Source organism: Eptesicus fuscus, chromosome 2 (assembly GCF_027574615.1).
Source record: "Eptesicus fuscus isolate TK198812 chromosome 2, DD_ASM_mEF_20220401, whole genome shotgun sequence".
NCBI classification, from domain to species: domain Eukaryota; kingdom Metazoa; phylum Chordata; class Mammalia; order Chiroptera; family Vespertilionidae; genus Eptesicus; species Eptesicus fuscus.
Window position 1 is genome coordinate 59,569,780 of NC_072474.1, and position 21,791 is coordinate 59,591,570.

The following is a 21,791-nucleotide window of genomic DNA, read 5'->3' on the forward strand; positions in this document are numbered from 1 at the left end:
AGTATTGACTATTTACCACATACACCATAATTTTTCTATTTCAGTACTGTTGCCCTTTAAGTATTAATACCGAGAGCCTCGATCCCTCTTTGAGATGTACTGTTAATTGCTCCAGACATTTTCGTTATTTGGCACTTCTGTCAAAACATGAGCACTTTTGTGTACTATCAACCAAGAGTAAATGTCTATTCTTTTAGAGCGAATGTGATGTCATTTGGGAACAAGTCTGGTGAATCAGGTCAACCTGATTACTCAATGGTCAACAGCGAGAGGCTGTAATGGAGTTCATTCTTTAGTGTGATTTACGCATCGTATTTTTTTCCTTGGAAAATAACTTCAATTTCTCTTGCCTCTAAAAGTGTTTTTAAGGTGTCTTGTCCAAGTCATATAAATGGCAGCTCTGGACAGGGAGTGATTGGAGCGTGGAGCTATTTCTACTACACCACGATTCCGCATCTTCTGGTGCTAGACTCCCTTCAGCTGCAAACCCCATGCCTAGTACCTCCAGGTCGCATGCTCAGCCTATTTGCCTCCTCAGTCAACTTACTTCTACAAAAGGAATTCTAACAAAGTTCAGAGCCCTGGCAATCTCATAGAATAAGGATAGAACCTTGCATCTCTGAGCATCTGACGGGGGGCAGGGGGCTGGGGGGAGGTACAGCTCTTGTTCAGATTTGTGAATACTGGAATATTAGCTTAGGGCAGGAGTAGGCAAACCATTTTTATAAGGACCAGATAGTGAATGTTTTAGGCTTTGCAGGCCTTGTGGTCTTTGTGTCATGAAGTCAACTGCCATTTTAGGGAGAAAGCAGCCATAATAATTCATAAACAAATGAGAATGGCTGTGCTCCAATTAAAGTATTTGTAGATATTGAGATTTGAATTTTCTAGAAATTTTATGTGTCAAAAATATTTTTCTCTCTTTCTTCAACAATTAAAAAAAAAATGGTAAAGTATAGCTGGTTTGGCTCAACGCATAGAGCATCTGCCTGCTGACTAAAGGGTCCCGGGTTCGATTCTGGTCAAGGGCACATGCCCAGGTTGCAGGCTCAATCCCCAGTGGGGGGTGTGCAGGAGGAACCTAATGATTCTCTCTCATCCTTGATGTTTCTATCTCTCTCTCCTCTCTCCCTTCCTCTCTGAAATCAACCTATAATAATAAAAGCATAATATGCTAATTAGAACAACTTTCCTGACAAAGCCGGGCTGCAAGGGCCGAGGCAGCCACTGTGGCTGCCAGGGCTGAGCCCTTTACACGAATTTTGTGCATAGGGCCTCTAGGAAAAATATATTTTTTAAAAATGGTAAAAACTGCTGTCATCTCATGGACTGAACAGAAATTAGCTCTCTGACCCCCTAGTTTTGGGTTTTAAACTTGCATGTATGTCATTTGATTCTCTAAGTGTTTGAATATTTAGCTATAAAAATGTTTTATGGCTTCCTGCTGATAAATATTACAGCAGTCTTACGCTGGACTTAGCTTTGAACTAGTCATTTAAACTATTCAGACTTTGCATCTGATAATGCATTTAACCAGAGGTTGTATTTGGAAGATCATGGATTGAATAAATTGTCTGTATAAGAAGATTTAATGTTCATTTAATGTGCCTAGGTTGTTCTGATCAAACCCATTTGAAAAACATTATCATATCTCTTGGAGATTCATTATTTCTATAAGCATATTAAATATTTGACTTTGGATTGTTTTTTTGTAGTTTTGGCCGTAAACATCCCTCAGAGCTTACCTTGAGAAATGTTGGTAAATACATTTGAACAAAGATGGAATCACACATGTGGGGGATTTTTTTTTTCTATACAAAATAGAGGCCAGATACACAGATATGCAGACAGGGTCTCTGCATGTTTCATAGTGCAACATGTTTACTTTGTCTGTTTTCTTTTTCTTAACACAAGAATGAATCATGTAGATGCTTTAAGATTATATTAAATATAAAAGATAGAAAACATCCTAATGATAATATTGATAACCTATTAGTATAAAATATCAAGTTTGAATGCAAAAGAAACAAAGCATGTGGAGTGGCCAGTTTAAAAGTCAGAATATTCTTAAAGTAGCACTGTGTGAAACTACAGACTTGTATACATGCTCATGCATACGTGTTGATGACGTCATCATCACCTGTTTTGGAAGCTTGATCTGTTGACACAAAGTACAGTATTTTCTGAAGGTTATTCAAATATGCCAGGGTAGCCGAAACCGGTTTGGCTCAGTGGACAGAGCGTCGGCCTGCGGACTCAGGGGTCCCAGGTTTGATTCCGGTCAGGGGCATGTACCTTGGTTGCGGGCACATCCCCAGTAGGGAGGTGTGCAGGAGGCAGCTGATCGATGTTTCTCTCTCATCGATGTTTCTAACTCTCTATCCCTCTCTCTCTTCCTCTCTGTAAAAAAATCAATAAAATATAAAAAAAAATATGCCAGGGTATAAAATATTTTGGTCAAATTTCTTATTATCAATGGAATTTTTAAAGGCCATCTCTAACCAAATTCTTTCCAGACTGTGGTCTTAACAAATCAGCCTTCACAGATCCTGGTCCTGTTCTCCAACTTGGTTTGCTCCATACCTAGAGTGTGCTTGACAAGTTACTTCAAGTCGGGTAGCATTGCACAGATGTAGGACTGAGATTTTCTTTTTAACTTTGAAGGTTTCAAGATACCTAGTGGGATATTTTCTTTTGATGACTGTTTCTTATCTTTTATATTTAATATAATTTTAAAGCACAATAAGTAGAATATCTTCAAGTAAATTATATAATAAAAAACCCTTTACCCTAGACGTGTCCTAATGAGACATTTTTTTCAGTCTTAAGAACAGCAGTGATGTTTATCCAGTCTTCTTAGGGCTCATCAAATGGACTAAGTGAAGGTAGTAAGAGTGGGAAAGAATCGGCAGCTTAGTTCTACACTGCGAGCTATGGGCCCTAAGGGCTGTGGCTGCTGGAGAAGCCGAGACAGAAGAATGGGTGATGGAAGCGCTTGGTGCCCTCAGAGAAAGCTGGCTGAGTGCCTTGTTGACAGTGACAGTGCATTTTTCCATGCAGGATGGAGACTCCCCTGGGTAGGAAAGGCGGTGCCCCGCTTACCCCTACTTCCTAATTGAGCAAAATCCCATTGTTAGAAATGTTGCTATGTGTGCTTTAGAGGTTATATTTGTTTTTAATGTTAAGAATAAAGATATCCTGTTTTCACTTAAACCTCTTGAAATATTATAAAACAGTGAGTGTTCACTAGTACAAAAGTTGAGAGTTCAGGCCAGAACTCTTAGCCACTTGACTTTTATTTTCCTTCCCCAACAATTTGCTAGATGCTTGCACTGTTCTCTGGTCTCTGTGGCATTCCCGAGCCCAGCAGCCTGAACTGGCAGTGCCTGGGAGCCCCCAGAGGAATCCAGCTTCTCCAATAGCCTACTTCCTTCTCCTTCAGTCTCCCCCAACAACAGATACTATTTTAATTTTAATTTAGAAGGCAGTGTAATAACACCTACTGTTTTATATTTTCCCAAGGATTTTGGTCAAGCCATTTAAAGTGTCTATCTCAATGGAGTGAGTTGCTTATGTAGCCGTATATATTTGTAATAATAAATGGTGTGCTACGTTTTTTACCTTTAATTGAAACTCTTTTCTCTTTTTGAAAAGGTAATCGTAACAGTTATCCTGGGACTGGTCATAGGTGCCATTTTCTATGATCTAAAAAGTGACCCTACAGGAATCCAGAACAGGTAAGTACATTTGGATCTTGGTTTTCAAAAGTGCTATTACTTATTCCAAGGTAATGAAAATCCATTACGAATTTGAATTTCAGACAAATACAAGATGAATTGACAAGTAGGATAAGTCAGTGAATTGAAAGCTGTGTGGAAGGCTTAATTTTCCTCTCTATATAGTGGTAAAAAATACAGAACATAAAGTTTGTCCAGCTTTAGGCATGTAATTCAATGACATTAATTTCATTCACATTGTTGTGCAATCACCACCATCCAACACCAGAACATTTTCCCCACATTCCCAAAGTGAATCTCTGCCCTCATTGAACAATTCCGTACCGCCCCCCTTTTCAGCCCCTGGGAACCACCATTTTACTTTCTGTCTCTGAATTTGATAATTGTAGGTATCTCATATAAGTGTATCATACAGTATTTGGTGATTGGCTTATTTCCCTTAGCATAGTATCTTCAAGGTTCATCTATGCTGTAGCCTGTGTCACAATTTCTTCCTTTTAAAGGCTGAATAATACACCTTTGGCAATATTTTGTTTACTTGTTTTATTTGCCACATTTTGTTTATTCATTTATCTGTCCATGGAGATATGGACTGTTTCTACCTTTTGGCTGTTGTGAATAATGTTGCTGTGAACATGGGTGTATAGGTAAATATCTGTTTGAGTCTCTGCTTTCAATTCTTTTGGATATATACCCAGAAGTGGAGTTACTAGATCATTTCATAATTCTATTAATTTTTTTTTTTAGAAACCGCCATCCTCTTTACTGTAACAGCTACACTATTTTGAATTTCTACTAGCAGTGCACAAGTGTTTCAATTTCTCCCCAACCAGGTCTACACTTGTTATTTTTGGGTGTGTGGTTTTTATTTTATTGTTAGTATTTATTTTTTGTCATTTACCCTCCTCGCCCATTATAATAGCCACCCTAATTGGTTGAATTGGTATCTCTTTGTGGTTTTGATTTGCATTTCCCTAGTGATTAGTGATGCTGAGCATCTTTTCATGTGGTTATTGGCCTTTTATATTTCTTCTTTGGGAAAATGCGTACTCAAGCCATTTGCCCATTTTTTAATTGGATGTTTTTATTGTTGAGCTGTAAGACTTCTTTATATATCTGGCTATTAACCCCTTACCAGATATAAATTTGCAAATATATTCTCCCATTCTGTTCGTTATACTGTATATTGATAGTGTCCTTTAACACACACAGTTATAAATTTTCTCTTAGTTCAGTTTATTTATTTTTTAGTTTTGCTGAGTTAATTTCCATTCTATTTTTTAAATTTGTTTGATATTATATGAAGTACTACCAGAAAAGAATTAGAATACATTTAATTATTTAACAAAAAGTATCCTATATAATAAAGAGCTAATATGCAAATAGTCATCATGCCCTCACACCCTTGTGCCCTTGTGCCCTCGGGCCAAAACTGCTCAGACACTTAACACTGGGGAGAGAGGAATGGGGACCAGCCAGGCTGTGGCCCCAGAGAGGGACAGGCCACCCGCCCTGTGGTCCCGGGCACCTGCGGCTGTGGCCCAGGCGAAGCCACCCGCCCACAGTCCCCTGTGGCTGTGGCCAGCCTGGGTGAAGCTGGCCTAGGTCCTGGGTGCCTGCGACTGGCCGGAGGAGGGAATCCTGGGTCCCAGGTGCGGGGCAAGGCAGAGGCAGTTAGGGGCGATCAGGCTGGTAGGGGAGCAGTTAGGGGTGATCAGGCAGGCAGGTGAGCAGGTAGGAGCCAGCGGTCCCAGATTGTGAGAGGCAGTCTGACATCTCCTGAGAGGTCCTAGATTGGAGAGTTGCAGGCTGGGCTGAGTGACACCCCCCCCCATGCACGAATTTCGTGCACCAGGCCTCTAGTTTATGATAAAATGAATTCTTGTAATTTAGAAGGATTTTCACTATATACTAGTTCAGAATCATTGTGAACATTATTGTACTACTATTAGATGTAAGACTTAACAAATTGATCTGAATTATTCCAGGTCCCATGCTCCTGAAATTAGCTTTTACTTTTTAAATTAATTTTTACATATTAGGTTCTTTGTGTGTGTGTGGTTATGGTATATGCTTAGCACTTTTTCAGTTTACCTTTCTGAGTTCCAGTCACATTGTGCCCTTAAAAATATGATAAGACTTTGCAATGGGCTCATGACAGGTGTGAGTACAGGTGCTCAGCGAGTTGCAGACAGCAGAGTTCCCCTGTGCTTTGGGTATCGAGAGCTGCCTTGTCTCAGGCGCTGTGCTCCTGGCTTTCTACCCATGATCTCAGGGAACTCTCCTGCCCAAAGGGGTGGGTGGTATTATCCCCATTTTACTATTGCTGAAAGTTTCAGTGGCTTTAGTTGAATGTAAGCTGATGTCTAGAAAAGGGTGATTTTTTTTTTTTCATGCAAGAAAGAAAAAGCATGAAAATTTCTCACTCAGGTAGAAAATATATTTCCTGGATGGAATCAGATAGTGTCCTTCTACAATGCGATTATTATGGCAACTCCTCTTCAGACTTATGCCATTGTTTTCTCTCTCCTTTCACGAGGGCTGTGCTGTTATTGGCACAGTTTCCAAACTTGCATGTAGTTAATGGTTTGTGCCTTTACAGATGCCGTATTTTAACTTATCACAGGATCTAGGGTCTCTGCACCTTTTGTGTTGTGCAGTGGGAAGCATTTGGAAAAAAAAGCATTTGGACACCTGTCCTTAACTGGAATTTAAAGAGGCACTGGAATTCTAGCCATGGGAGATCTTAGGAGAAGAACCCAGAGAAATAAAGGAGAGCTTTAGCTGTTTCTGGAGAAATAGAGCATTGGATTTATTTTGGTTGACTTAAGTTTGCTATCAGTTTTTCATCAGTTGAAATATCTCTGGAGGCCAGTGCTTTGCTTTTCTTCTTTGGGAATGAATTATCCCAGGGGAAGGCTCTCTTTGTTTTTTCTCTAATCTGTACAACGGACAAGATGTTGTATTTTTAAACTTTAAACTTTACTTACTGTACTTTTTAGAAATCACCATTAAATGCTGACCTCTTAATGTCCAAAGTTGAAAAATGTAGGGGTTGTTAGGAAGTAATGTTATCCATTAAGCAATTATGGTTTGTCTACATTTTTAGCGGCACAACAAAACTAGGGACTGAAGGAAAACTCGGTTGCAATTGTTGGAAAAACCCGTTCAGGACTGAACTGAGGTCTTGGTTGCTGTCAGCAATCTCCCCTTGACTACTACCTTTATTAATCAGGAGAAAGAGCAGCAGGATAGATTCAGTTATTGGCACATGCCAATCTGGATAGTGGGTTGCAGGGCCGACTGGAAGCTGGAAATCTGGCTGGTGGCTGCCGCTCATTCAGGATCTGGGGTGGGACAGCAGGCTGGAAAAGTCTAGAGGCAGAATGGTTATTGTACTCCTTAAAAGGAATCAGAATACAGTAAATTCTTTAAAAATAAAAACTCTTTTTATTATAAAATAAATTATCTTATGATTTAATAGGAATTTCACTATCTACTAGTGCAGACTCATTATTGACATTATTGTGTTGTTCAGTTAACAAATTGAGCAGAATGTTGCCATGTCCCATGTTTCTGATATTAGCTTTTCCTTTGATATTAGGTTTTTTTGGTTTGTTTTTTAATTTGAAAAAGTTGCATAGCTGCTTGTGTACTGGGCCTGGTTATTTCCCATTTATTCATTATTATATAAATACTTTGAAATTAGACTGTTGCCTAAGTTCTGTTCTTTATTATCATTACTAGAGGCCCAGTGCACGAAATTCATACATGGGTGGGATCTCAAGAGGGGTTGGGGGAGGGGGGGTGAGCAGGATGCTATTGGCTCTCCAGTTGGGCGGTGGGATGCCCCTGCTGACCTGGGATCCGGATCCGTCCTGCTGATATTTGTGCTGGCTGTTGGGAGTCACCTGGCAGCCGCTTTTATATCCTTTCTTCCTTGCCGAGAGTCTAGGGAGGGGAAGTGGCCGCGGTGCCCGAGGCCGACTTCCAGGAGGCCAGCAGTGCTATTGGGATCAGTAGTACTGGTCCATCGGTGCCTGGCCCATTCTCTGGAGACTGGACCTGCAGGACTACTGAGGGAGTGGCTGCCGCCGGGCAGTGGGCCTCCAGGATGAGTCTGTCAGCTGAGTGGCGCTCCCACTGTGGGAGCGCAGTGATTACCAGGGGGCAGCTCCTGCATTGAGCCTCTGCCCCCTGATGGTCAGTGTGCTTAATAGTGACCGGTTGTTCCAGTCTTTCGGTCGCTTAGACTTTTATATATATAGATTATTGGTGGTAAAGACAATGAGTATCTATAGACCCTTTATTTCTGGGGTTGTACCCTTGGATTTACATAATATGCCACTTCCTCTCTTAGTTTCAGTTGGTATCCTTAATGTTAATTAAATTGTTTTGTCTTAACAGGGAAGCCCAACCAAGACTGTTTCATGTGTGGTGGCATGCTTTCATAACATTTATATTTTTATCAAAGGGTAGATAAACTGAGTACTTTCCTTTTTATTTTATTTTTTAATATTTTTTTATTGTTTAAAGTATTATATATATTAGTACATATATCTCCTTTTTTTTCCCCATTGACCTTCTCCCAGCCTCTCCTACCCCCTGTCACATGCCCTCATCCCACCCCACCCCAGTGTCTTGTGTCCATTGGTGTGCTTATATGAATGCATACAAGTCCTTTGGTTGATCTCTTTTCCCGCCTCCCCAACATTCCCCAGCGTTCCCGTTGTAATTTGCCAGTCCGTTCAGTGCTTTACTGCCTCTGTATCTATCTTTTTATTCATCAGGTTATAATGTTCTTTATTTTCCATAAATGAGTGAGATCATGTGGTATTTTTCTTTCATTGCCTGGCTTATTTCACTTAACATAATGCTCTCCAGGTCCATCCATGCTGCTGCAAATGGTAAGAATTCCTCCTTTTTTTATAGCAGCATAGTATTCCATTGTGAGTACTTTCCTTTTTAAACCTTAATTATTTTACTGAGAGAGATTTGCTTTCATTTTGAGCACATTGGAAAGCATGTTGGCAGTGGGTTGTCCAGGATAATACGAAGGTTCTTTTGATGACTGTGTGGTGAATGTATATAAGGAGGTATTGCTAGAGATGTCACTCCACTCTTCCATTTTGCATCCTCATGTCTTAGCTCCTTCTTTGCGTTAAAAGGCCGCTAATAGAGGCTTTAAACTTTTGCAGGCTTTACTTGACTATTTCTCTGTTCATGCATTAGGACGGTACTTGTGTTTTTGTTAGTTAACATTAAAGGCAGTAGCATTTTGTGACCTAGGTCATCATCACCTTGGCTGCCATAACAAAGAACCACAGATGGGATGGGTTAAACAACAGAAATGTATTTCTTACAATTCTGGAGACTTGGGTGCCAGGATGGTCAGTGTCTGCTGAGGGCCTCTTCCTGCTTTCTGCCTTCCTGCTAAGTCCTGGCATGGCACAGAGAGCTCTGATGTCTCCCCCTTTTCTTCTCAGGGCACTAATCTTGTCATGAGGGACCTCCCCCATGACTTCATCTAAATGTAATTACCTTCCAAAGATGCCACCTTTAAATATCATCACCTTGAGGGCTTCAACATAGGTATTTGGGGAAGACAGTTCAATCCATGGCAACCCAGGGCTGTGAATTTGGGGCACCGCTGTGGAAACAGTGGGATGGGGAGAGACTTGTGGGGACTCGCTCTTCCCCTCCCTCACTGTTTTAACCTGAGCAGTTGTTTAACATTTATCATGCGAGGAAACAGTTCAGCAGGCAGGAATGATCTAAGGACACGTAATTGACGCAGTGCTCCTTCCCCTTCTCTCCCCGCAGAGCTGGGGTGCTCTTCTTCCTGACCACCAACCAGTGTTTCAGCAGCATAACGGCCGTGGAGCTCTTCGTGGTGGAGAAGAAGCTCTTCATGTGAGTGTGTCTGTTCCAGGGAGGGTGCTGTCCAGTGTCAGGGCTGGTGGTCAAACTGGTCACGTCCAGAAGTTGGCCATGGATTGGTCCCTGGGGATTACCAGTGTTCATTGAGAAAAGGCAGTCCGCGACTGGGAGAGAAACCATGAGACCAAGGGAAAAGGAGTTTAAAGATTAGAGTATGGCTGCAAAGACAAATGGTACAGAGGCTGAAAAAGATCTTTTGTTTTAACAAATAAGAATTCACGAGGACCTTCACACGAAAAGTTTGAGGAGCTCGGTAGAGAGAAAGTAGAGGGTTAAATTGTAAATTGAAGATGGGGAAGTAAAGTTGACAAAGACTGTAGACCAAGCTTAGCCCTCAATGGAAGGGAGGATGGAAGAGCCAGAGGCAGCTGGTTTGTTTCTTGTGTTTTTTGAAGCGGGAAGAGATTTGCCCGTATTTACAAGCTGGAGGAAAGGGATTGTTAGAGAGGGAAAGAAGGAAGTTTGTGGAAGAGTTTGGACTCAACGGAGGAGGATGTCAGGAAGAGGAGGGACCTAGGTCTTCACTGGGGAGGATTTGATAATTGAACAGGCATGCATGGTTGGGAGGCATGATCACTGAAGGAAGAAGTGCCATGTTTTTCTTCATCATGAGAATGGAAAGAGAAGGTTTAGTGACCCGAAGCTCTACTTGGGGGGCGTGGAGAATAGCAGCGCCACCTTCTTCACAGTCAGAAGTGGGGAGAAAGCAAAGCCTGTGTGACCACTGAGATCAGCTACGGAAGTTCTTTTTCACAGAAACCCAGAGACATAGGAGAGGGAGGAGATGCAAAATGTGTTCACCTGGAGTGGGGTCCTGAGAGCAAAGTGGGTGGCATTGGGAGAAATTCTAGAATGAGAAGAGGAGTCCTTGCACAGAGCTCTTGGGAGCCATGTCTTAGGGGAGGCGTGGCCCTGAGATGGTGCCTGATGCTGACTGGGTGAAGGTGGTGGGTTAGCCTGGAGGATGTGAGAAGCTGTAGTTGTTAGACCCCTGCTGGCAGCAGAAATCAGGACAGCAAATGGTTTCATCATCCGGCCTGTGCCTTCTTTTTGTTTTTTCTTTCTTTTTTTTGACATTTTTTTTTATTGAGGTATTATATGTGTACATATCTTACCATTGCCCCCCCCCCCCCGCACCCCACACCCATACATGCCCTCACCCCCCAGAGTTTTGCATCCATTGTTTATGCTTATATGCATGCATACAAGTCCTTCGTTTGATTTCTTATCTCCCCCACCTCTCCCTAACTTTCCCCCTGTAATTTGGAAGTCTGTTTGATGCTTTACTGTCTCTGTATCTATCTTTTTGTTCATCAGTTTATAATGTTCTTTACTATCCATAAATGAGTGAGATCATGTGGTATTTTTCTTTCATTGACTGGCTTATTTCACTTAGCATAATGTTCTCCAATTCCATCCAGGTTGCTGCAAATGATGAGAATTCCTTCTTTTTTGTGGCAGCATAGTATTCCATTGTGTAGATGTACCACAGTTTTCTGATCCAGTCATCTGCTGATGGGCACCTAGGCTGTTTCCAAATCTTAGCTATTGTAAATTGTGCTGCTATGAACATAGTGGTGCATATATCCTTTCTGATTGGTGTTTCTAGTTTCTTCGGATATATTCCCAGGAGTGGGATTACTGGGTCAAATGGGAGTTCCATTTTCAGTTTTTTGAGGAAACTCCATACTGTTCTCCACAGTGGCTGCACCAGTCTGCATTCCCACCAGCAGTGCACGAGGGTTCCTTTTTCTCCGCATCCTCGCCAACACTTGTCGTTTGTTGATTTGTTGATGATAGCCATTCTGACAGGTGTGAGATGGTACCTCATTGTTGTTTTGATTTGCATCTTTCGGATAATAAGTGACTTTGAACATGTTTTCATGTGTCTCTTGGCCTTCCTTCTGTCTTCTTTTGAAAATATTCTGTTTAGGTCTGTTGCCCATTTTTTTATTGGATCATTTATTTTCCTTTTATTAAGTTGCATAAGTTGCCTGTAGATGTTGGAGATTAAACCTTTATCAGTGATAGCATTTGCAAATATGTTCTCCCATGCAGTGGGCTTTCTTGTTGTTTTGTTGATGGTTTCTTTTGCTGTAAAAAAGCTTTTTATTTTGATGTAGTCCCATTTGTTAATTTTCTCTTTAGCTTCCATTGCCCTAGGGGCAGTGTCAGTGAAGAAGTTCTTTTGGCATATGTCTGAGATTTTGTTGCCTGTGGATTCCTCTAGTATTTTTATGGTTTCCCGTCTTATGTTTAAGTCCTGTATCCATTTTAAGTTTATTTTTGTGTATGGTGTAAGTTGGTGATCTAGTTTTATTTTTTTGCATGTATCTGTCCAATTTTCCCAACACCATTTATTGAAGAGACTGTCTTGACTCCATTGTATGTTCATGCCTCCTTTGTCAAATATTAATTGAGCATAGTGGTTTGGGTCGATATCTGGATTCTCTATTCTGTTCCATTGATCAATATGTCTGTTCTTGTGCCAGTACCAGGCTGTTTTGAGAACAGTGGCTTTGTAATACAGCTTGAAATCTGGTATTGAGATCCCACCTACTTTATTCTTCTTTCTCAGGATTGCTGTGGCTATTCGGGGTCTTTTTTTATTCCAGATGAATTTTTGGAGAGTTCTTTCTAGGTCTGTGAAATATGCTGTTGGTATTTTGATGGGGAGTGCATTGAATCTGTAGATTGCTTTGGGTAGTATGGACATTTTAATGATGTTGATTCTACCAATCCATGAACATGGTATGTTCTTCCATCTGTTTACGTCTTCCTCTATCTCTTTTTTCAGTGTCCTGTAGTTTTCTGCGTATAGGTCTTTTACCTCCTTAGTTAAGTTTATTCCTAGGTATCTTAATTTTTTTGGTGCGATGGTAAATGGGATTGCTTTTTTAGTCTCTCTTTCTGTAAGTTCATTATTGGTGTATAGAAATGCCATAGATTTCTTGATGTTAATTTTGTATCCCGCTACATTGCCGAATTCATTTATTAAGTCTATTAGTTTTTTAATGGAATCTTTTGGGTTTTTTATGTACAATATCATGTCATCTGCAAATAAGGACAGCTTCACTTCTTCTTTTCCAATTTGGATGCCTCTTATTTCTTCTTCTTGCCTAATTGCGATAGCTAATACTTCCAGTACTGTGTCAAACAGGAGTGGTGAGAGTGGGCATCCCTGTCTTGTTCCTGTTCTTAGGGGAAATGGTTTTAGTTTTTGCCCATTGAGTATGATGTTTGCTGTGGGTTTATCATATATAGCTTTTATTATGTTGAGGTATGCTCCTTCTATTCCCACCTTGTTGAGAGTTTTTATCAAGAAAGGGTGTTGGATTTTGTCAAATGCTTTTTCTGCATCTATTGATATGACTGTGTGATTTTTATCTCTCAATTTGTTTATGTGATGTATCACGTTTATTGATTTGCGGATATTGTACCATCCTTGCATTCCTGGGATAAATCCTACTTGGTCATGATGTATGGTCTTTCTGATGTATTGCTGGAGCCGATTTGCTAGGATTTTGTTGAGGATTTTGGCATCTATGTTCATGAGGGATATTGGTCTGTAATTCTCTTTCATTGTGTTGTCTTTATCTGGTTTTGGTATTAGGGTGATGCTGGCTTCATAGAAGGAGCCTGGAAGTGTTCCTTCCTCTTGAATTTTTTGGAATAGTCTGAGGAGGATAGGTTTTAGTTCTTCCTTGAAAGTTTGGTAAAACTCTCCTGTGAAGCCGTCTGGCTCCGGGCTTTTGTTTGCCAGAAGCTTTTTGATGACTGCTTCAATTTCTTCCATAGTTACTGGCCTGTTGAGCTGTTTAGATTCTTCCTGATTGAGTTTTGGAAGGTTGTATTTTTCTAGGAATATGTCGATTTCCTCCAGGTTGTCCAGTTTGTTGGAATAGAGTTGTTCGTAGTATTTTGTAACAATCCTTTGTATTTCGTCGGGGTCTGTTGTTATTTCACCTCTTTCATTTCTGATTTTGTTTATTTGGGTCCTCTCCCTTTGTTTCTTGGTGAGTCTGGCTAGAGGTCCATCAATCTTGTTTATCCTTTCAAAGAACCAGCTCTTGGTTCTGTTGATCTTTTGTATTGTTTCTTTGGTCTCTATGTCGTTTATCTCCGCTCTGATCTTTATTATTTCTTTCCTTCTGCTTACACTGGGCTTATCTTGTTGCTCTCTCTCTAACTCTTTGAGTTGTTGGGTTAGGTAATTTATTACCATTGTTTCTTGTTTTTGCAGTAGGCTTGTAGAGCTATGAACTTCCCTCTCAGGACTGCTTTCGCTGTGTCCCATAGATTTTGGATTGTTGTGTTTTCATTGTCATTTGTTGCCATGATGTTTTTTATTTCTTCCTTGTTGTCTTTGGTAACCCAGTCATGGTTTAATAGCACGCTGTTTAGTCTCCATGTGTTTGACTTCTTTAGGTTGTTTTTATTGTAATTGATTTCCAGTTTTATGCCACTGTGATCTGAGAAGATACTTGATATGATTTCTATCTTCTTGAATTTGGAGAGACTTTGCCTATGTCCTAACATATGGTCTATCTTTGAAAATGACCCATGTCGGCCTGTGCCTTCTTAAACTAAAGTGGGATGCATGGTGTGCACTTTTGTTTTTTAGGCATGAATATATCAGTGGATACTACAGAGTGTCATCTTATTTCTTTGGGAAACTCCTATCTGATTTACTACCAATGAGGATGATACCAAGTGTTATATTTACCTGTATAACATACTTCTTGTTAGGTAAGCAATAAGTTAAAAATTATATTTCTGTAGTCTTGGATGTGAGAGAAAGCTAATTTCTTTTTGCAAGCATGTATATATATATTTTTTGACAAAGCACCATAGGACAAGATCCACTGACTGAGTTTAAGCCTCCATTTTACAAATAAAGGGTGTGCCATAAATAATTAGGCACAGAACCTGGATCCTCGGCTCCTGATTAGTATTCTTGTGGCTGCTCCAATATCATACACAATATAGTGTAGGACCCCTAATAGTGCCTCATTATAGCTTATGCAGTAGTTTAGTGAAACTTCATTTAACCCCATCCTCAATCCCAAGCGCTGTGGTATTTGTCTCAGAGACCTGGGTTCTGGCAGCACTCCCTCAGAGAGTGACACTCCTGGGAGGTCATGGGGTCCTGATCTCCCAGTTTCTCCACTGTCACTGTTACAGCAAACAGTGAGGAATGTGGTGATGTCTTGGGGGAAAGTATGTGCTGCTGACAAGTTTCCTTCTTAGGAGAAGGCAGTAGGATTCTGGCCAGGTGTGTAGCCTCCAGCCCTCTACCTCAGGCACTCAGAAATTGGTAATAATTGCATAACAGGGAGTACAGGTATTAGGTTGTAATGTGCTCATGCAGTAGTATAAGAAAGAAAACTGAATCATTCTGTATAGTTATATGGGGGCAAGGGAATTGGTTGACTCGGGTTAATTGGATGGAGGATAAATTTTTTCATGCTAACATTCATTTCTCCAAATATTATAGTGTTTTCACAATAAACAATCCCAAACACACAGGGACCTAGGCGGCTGGATTAACCTCCTCTTTCCTTCCTAAGGACTGAAACCGAAGGCGGAGGCCTTCTTCATCATGATGTTTTCCCTTATCATGGTGGCTTATGCGGCCAGTTCTATGGCACTGGCCATAGCAGCAGGTCAGAGTGTGGTATCCATAGCAACCCTTCTCATGACCATCTCCTTTGTGTTTATGATGGTGAGTAGGAACTGTGCTTCTCTGAGAAGTAATTATTTCTTTCCCCTCATTTCTTCCCAAAAGTTTACCTGTTATGGAAAACCTGCTTAGAGGATTATGTCAATGGGACTCTTAGCTTTAAGGAAGCAATATATTAAAATATAACTTATATTAGAGAATGTACCAGCTTTTTCTCCACCTTACCCAGCCTTTTTTTGCTACTATTCTAATCTAGTTACTATAACTTTAGTTAACATGTTTTTACAAGTAGGATTTTAAAAGATGGTTCTTGGTGACATACAGGGAAAGCTTGATGACTGAGAACTTTAAAACCAGAAAAGTATTTTTCTTTTTTTTTTTAAATCCTCAGGATATGTTTTCCATTGATCTTTAAAGAGAGAATGGAATGGGGGGAAGTAGGGGGAGAGAGGAGGGAAAGAAGGAGGAGAGAGAGAAAGGGAGGGAGGTAGGGAGGGGAGAGAGAGAGAGAGAGAGAGAGATATGAGAGAGAGACATATCAACTGGTTGCCTCCCACACTCTCCCTGACCTGGGCAGGGGATGGAACCTGCAACTGAGGTACATGTCCTTGACTGGGAATTGAACTGGCATTCCTTTGGTCCATGGGCCAACACTCTAACCACCTAGCCAAACTGGCCAGGGCAAAACCAGGAAAATTTTGACTGGAAGATTCCCTCATAGAAATGGCAGGTTCATTGCCTGACTTCTGTGCTGGTGTTAGAGAACTGCTGGCTCATTTCCCCAGCAGCTGAGAGGGTTTGTTTGGATCAAATACTTTCCAAGGGAGAAGCTAAGCTCCATGAAAAACAGAACATTTTGTGTGGCACTGGTCACGCCTCTATTTTGAAAAGGAGTGTTTTAAAAATAGTGAAATATTCCAAAGTCCACATAATACTAGGTCCCCTCCTTTCTGGGTTCTTGACATTCTCTTATATCAATATATTTCTGGTACCTTATTTTTTTAATGGTTACTTAATCCTAATCTTACATGCCCTAACTTTTGTATAGGTGAAGAGAACCACTTAGTACAGCGATTTTCAACAGGTGTGCTACAAAAGGCACAATGGTGTGATGCAAGAATTTTTACAACATATAATACCTGACTATTTAGTCAGGGGCACTGACCTCTTTTCCCTTAGACTATCAAATAAAAAAATGACAACAGCCAGCACAACAATACCCATCCAGTATGAATGAATCAAAATTATACCTGTTGTTTTTTTTTTTTTTGTCAGATAGGCAAAAAATATATTTTTTGGCGTGCCACAGAATTTTAGAACCTAGTTTATATGTGCCATGAAATGAAAAAAAGGTAGTAAATTGTCGAGTTAGCACATTTTCCCATATTACATCAAGTAAACAGGACACTTAGCCTATTTACTTACTACATGTATCCTTTCTGCTAGAGTTAGGAATCGATGCCTTGAAAAAATTGTAAATAGCACAGTCTGGCCATTGAAAACTACCAATCTAAACATTATTGAGAAAGTGATAAACCTTGCACAATTTTCCTATAATGTCATCCAATAAATAAAATATCCTTTGCCCTGGCTGGTGTGGTTAAATGGTTAGAGTGTCGACCTGCACATTGAAGGGTTGCAGGTTCAATCCCTGGCCCTGGTTGACTTATATAGAACTTTTAAAACTGCATATAAAATCTTATTTTACTGGGAGATGTTATATACTGAACACTTGGTTAGATCAAGTTAAAAAATATGGCCCTAACCAGTTTTGCTGAGTGGTTAAAGTGTTGGCCTGTGGACTGAAGGGTCTGGGGTTCGATTCTGGTCAAGGGCACGTACCTTAATTGCAGGCTCCATCCCTGACCCGAGTAGAGGCATGTGTGGGAGGCAACCGATCGATGTGTCTCTCTCACATTGACGTTCCTCTGTCTCTCCCCGCTCCCTGCCACTCTCTCTAAAAAATTAGCGGGAAAAAATGTTCTCGGGTGAGGAATAACAACTAAAAATATGTAGTCACACCAGCATCATTGTCCTTGTTATGCCCCACATCCAGAGTGCCAGTTAGGAGAAGTTCTGTATGAACCTCTTTTTATGTAGCCATCTCTTCTTGGAATGGTCCTTCCTGGGTCTCCATGGCAATGCTATTTTTGGTATCTTTAAATGAAGGTATTGACCATATTTTATGCTGCAGCTTGCCACTTTATACCTAGGCTTTGGGTTATTTTAAACACCCATTCTGAACCCCAAATTATTCCTAAAGTCACTTGGAGATGGAATGCAAACCCTGGGAATCAGAGAGCTTATGTGTTAGGGAAGTATAGAGGCCCACCAGGTGCTCAGGATACGTTCTGGTGTGTCCATCGGTGGGAACATGGTGGTTGCATCATTACAGCAGTCAGGACCGTGGGCCTTCCGTGATGTGCTGTTACAGAGAGAGTAAAAGCCTCCACAATTAAAGATCTTCCAATTCAATGAAACATAGATACGTTGTCATTCCTTCACAACACAAACAGCCTCAGCTAAGAGAGGAAATACACATGCAAGAAGGTCATAGTAAGTAGAGTAATGGAAAGAATTTCAAGAAAGCGTTGGCCTTAGCAGAAATGTCTCCAGGGCTGTAGGGGGTTAAAGAGGTAAGCTTTAGAATTCAGGACATCACTCCACCCGTTCTGATTGCTGGGATTTTCTCTTGTAGATTTTTTCCGGGCTGTTGGTCAATCTCAGAACCGTTGTGCCTTGGCTCTCATGGCTTCAGTACTTGAGCATTCCTCGGTATGGCTATGCGGTAAGTTCTCTTCTGTCCCTGTGACTAGTCTATTGTTCCCACGCTGGGGACCAGCAGAATGAAGCCTGACCACCTCATGTCCCAAGACTTGGCTTTCCTGTGTGAGGGAGGTGAAGGGTGGGGAGATAACTCATGCCGAAGCAGGAAGATTGACCAATTGATGTAAAAAATGTTGGTTTTCAGTTCAATAACGAAATACATGAGAGGCTGGGAGCCTAGACTACATTTTGTTTTTCTAGACTCCATGTTTTATATTGCAAGGGAAATTTTAAAAAAACCAAGACCACATACTATTCATAGCCATTATTGGCTTTAGAATCTAACTCCAGTGAAAACTGTCTGTCTTAATATAGTATAATTGAGTTTCAGCTTCCAAGAATTATGACTGGTTTTGATTAAACAAATAAGAACAATACAAAAGATGTTACCATAAATTAACAATAGTCACTGAGAACCATTGTATCATTTTAATTATAGTGTTTTGGGATTATAACATTGGGGAGAGGAAGAGGGTGCTGTGGGGTAATATAGCCAAAGGTCTTCCCTATTTGCCAAATACTTTATTTCCTTTGTATTAGAAGCCAAAATTTTAACCATAGGCCTCTTGAATACCAGGAACAATCATTTTAGCTGCTCTGGTGTGACAAAGACTGTGAATAATAAAGAATTAAACTAGGAGAAAATAATAAAGAATTAAACTAGGAGGATGGGATTGTGATAATTCTTTGGAAACTTTGAAATTCAAACCTGTTTACCTTGCCTGCTCCCCCTTGTGTTATAGGCTTTGCAGCATAATGAATTTTTGGGACTAGACTTCTGCCCGGGACTCAATGTCACAGCAAATGATACCTGTAGCTTTGCAACGTAAGTGATGCGTTTGGTTGCTGTGTGGTGTGATGGAGAAAGGCCACTGGGCTGAGCTGGGATGAGTGCTTTCAGGGACACTGGCCTAGGAGCGCAGATGCCCCTCAAAGTGAAAGGAGAGTCCCTAAGTTATCCCTGAGGCTCTCATAAAAGTTGGTTTCAGGGACCAGAGAAGATTCTTAGTGACCTATATATGTTAGCTGGGCCAGCCAGCCGGAGAGCACCTCAGGTCCGGAGGGCAAGTCCTGTAGGCCTTCTCCAGGAATATTAGAAACTTATATTCTAATAAGTTCCGGCTGTCCCTTATTTTCCAAGCCGGATGAGGTTAGGCTCTCATTTATCCAGCAAAAGGTCCTGTTTAGAGCCTAGGAAAGCAATCCCAATTGAAAAGCCAAAGTTAAAAAGCAGCCATCCATTCCCCCCCCCCCCCCGCACCCCACCCCTTTTCTTAGTTACCTTGACCCTTATCTGTAGCCTACGGTCTCTCAACCCTTAACCCTTAGCTTCACCTCAAGGATTTAAAAAAGCTGAAAGAATGTCAGCCTGAACTTCAGACACAAAGGAAGGAAGAGAAAGGGGAGAAAAGAACATCCTTCCGGCCAAAGGGCAAGGACCTCTCTCTCTCTCCATTGTAACTAGTGAGCTGACAGGGAGGGCCTGGTGTGATGTCACAGTGTTCGTGGGTGCATGGACATTGCCTTGCAATCGGCGGGATGCCTAGTGCAAACTTCCTCAGTCCACGACCAACTCATCCTTCACGGGAGTCTTAGCAGCGAGCATCCTAATGGCTTTTCAGTGCTTGACCCATGCGCCCACAGTGCAGCCATCCACAGAGAAAGAGAGAACTCCATGGCCAGAGGAAAAGATGCAGGAGGAAAGAGGACACAGTAATGTCCTTCAGGCCAAGGTGGAGAGGACAGCTGGCTTACCGGTGACGAAACAATCCGAGTCACCGTATCCAATATGTTGTAGGCCTCGGGAACGGCACCAGGTGTCTGACCCGTGGGGCCAGACCAAACCTGGGTTCAGCAACCTCGGCACCTGGGTTCTGGCTAGGAAAGAATTCAGAGCAAGACCCAAACTGTAAGAGAACATTTATTTGGTAAATTACAGAGGTAGAAGAAGTAATCCCTGGAAGAAATGGGCGTGGGAAATGATTTCTGGAGGTAAAGGAAGAACCTTTGGAGTTTGGGAGTAAGGAAGCTAATGGTAACATGCAATTATAATACATGCAACATATAAAATATGTGTTGTTTATGTTATCAATTAGGCTTCTATGAACAGTAGGCTATTGGTAGTTAAATTTTCGGGGAGTCTAGTTATACGTGGATCATTGACTGTGGGTGGGGGTCAGCGTCCCTAACCCCACATTGTTCAGGGGTCAGCTGTATTGACCGGAAGCCTATAGGGAGGAAGAGGTTTCTTTATCCTGCCCACCCCCTCTTTGGATCTGGGTGTGACATTTTTCAGAACTGCTCAATTCCAGGAGTCACACAGCAATGGTGCCAGACAAGAATGGTGGCTGTGCCAGTTATTTTTAGCACCAGGTGCTGATCTAACCCTTGGCAGGGCTCCTCCTTCCTGCTCTACTCCAGCTTCCACTGAGGCCTCACCTGATACCTGGGCCTGCGGTGATGTCCTGTAGCTGAGCGTCTGCCAGGCTCACCCCGTCTCTGTCCCAGAGCTGATGGAGTGTGATTGTCAGGAAGCCCTTCCCCACCTCTTTCCCTAGTTTTGGGATTCTTAGCCTGCGTTCCTTTGTGTGGCTGATTTGTGGGTAATGAGTTCTATAAAGAGCCTTGATCGTGTTTGTAAGGGCCTGTATGTCATCGGTTAAAGCGGAGGATTTCCCTTTCAGGAGCAAGTGAAAATTTACTTAAACATTTCTGCCTTTGAAGAGAGCAGCTTCCTAGATTGGGAGCCAAATGAATCTGGAGAGGACAGCAGCTTGGTTCAAAGTGTGAGCCTGTGGACTTGGCCAAGTTCCTTAAACCTTAGTCTCTTCATCTTTTAAATGAGTATAATATCCACCCCATTGAGTTGTTTTAGGGGTTAACTAAACTGTTATATGAAGGTTGCTTACCATGGTAGCTAGCAGAGTTGTAAGTACTCATTGACTGTTACCTATTACATGTGAAGTGATACTTATTTAAGACTTAGGAACATATAGGGTTCTTTTAACTAAGGAACAGCAAATATGTTGAGTAAAATTGGACAGAAGTAAGAATGCAATCAGATTCTTTTCTGTTGAATTTCAGATGTACTGGAGAAGAATTCTTGGTAAACCAGGGCATCGATCTCTCACCTTGGGGCCTGTGGAAGAATCACGTAGCCATGGCATGCATGATCGTTATCTTTCTTACAATTGCCTACCTAAAATTGTTGTTTCTTAAAAAATTTACTTAAATTTCTTTTGAATGTACGTGGTGTATCTGTCATTAAGAACATCTTGATTTATGTATTCAATGAATTTTGTGTCTTTTCATTTGCCATCATATTATTGTTCAGCCAAAAATATTTCCAAGAAAGCATCATAGAAATCATGAACTGAATTGTACATGAAATAACCCATCATTATCTAGTGGTATTCTGTACTGTTTATTAGTTCATCTAGTTAGACAGCAACTACAGGGGAGAAATCTAGTTTAATTAATTGACCTAAAAAAGAATTGAATTCTAGCTTGGCCAGTATGATTCCATGGTTGAGCTTTGATCAATCACCCAGGAGGTCATAGTTCAATTCCTAGTCAGGGCACATTGCCCAAGTTGTGGGCTCGAG

The 21,791-nt window shown here is 41.2% G+C and overlaps 1 protein-coding gene across 2 annotated transcripts in view; it reads left to right on the forward strand.

Annotated features, from left to right (window-relative positions):
• The window catches only part of LOC103287978 (broad substrate specificity ATP-binding cassette transporter ABCG2), a 57,207-nt gene extending 35,729 nt beyond the window's left edge, over positions 1–21,478 (forward strand). For both annotated transcript variants that reach the window (XM_054727532.1, XM_054727529.1), the window contains exons 10-16: positions 3,655–3,737; positions 9,561–9,650; positions 14,302–14,426; positions 15,248–15,402; positions 18,059–18,148; positions 18,930–19,012; positions 21,271–21,478. In XM_054727532.1, the coding sequence (XP_054583507.1) occupies positions 3,655–3,737; positions 9,561–9,650; positions 14,302–14,426; positions 15,248–15,402; positions 18,059–18,148; positions 18,930–19,012; positions 21,271–21,418 (774 nt within the window). In that variant the 3' untranslated portion in view covers positions 21,419–21,478. The remainder of the gene's footprint in view (positions 1–3,654; positions 3,738–9,560; positions 9,651–14,301; positions 14,427–15,247; positions 15,403–18,058; positions 18,149–18,929; positions 19,013–21,270) is intronic.
• Positions 21,479–21,791: the final 313 nt, after the last annotated feature.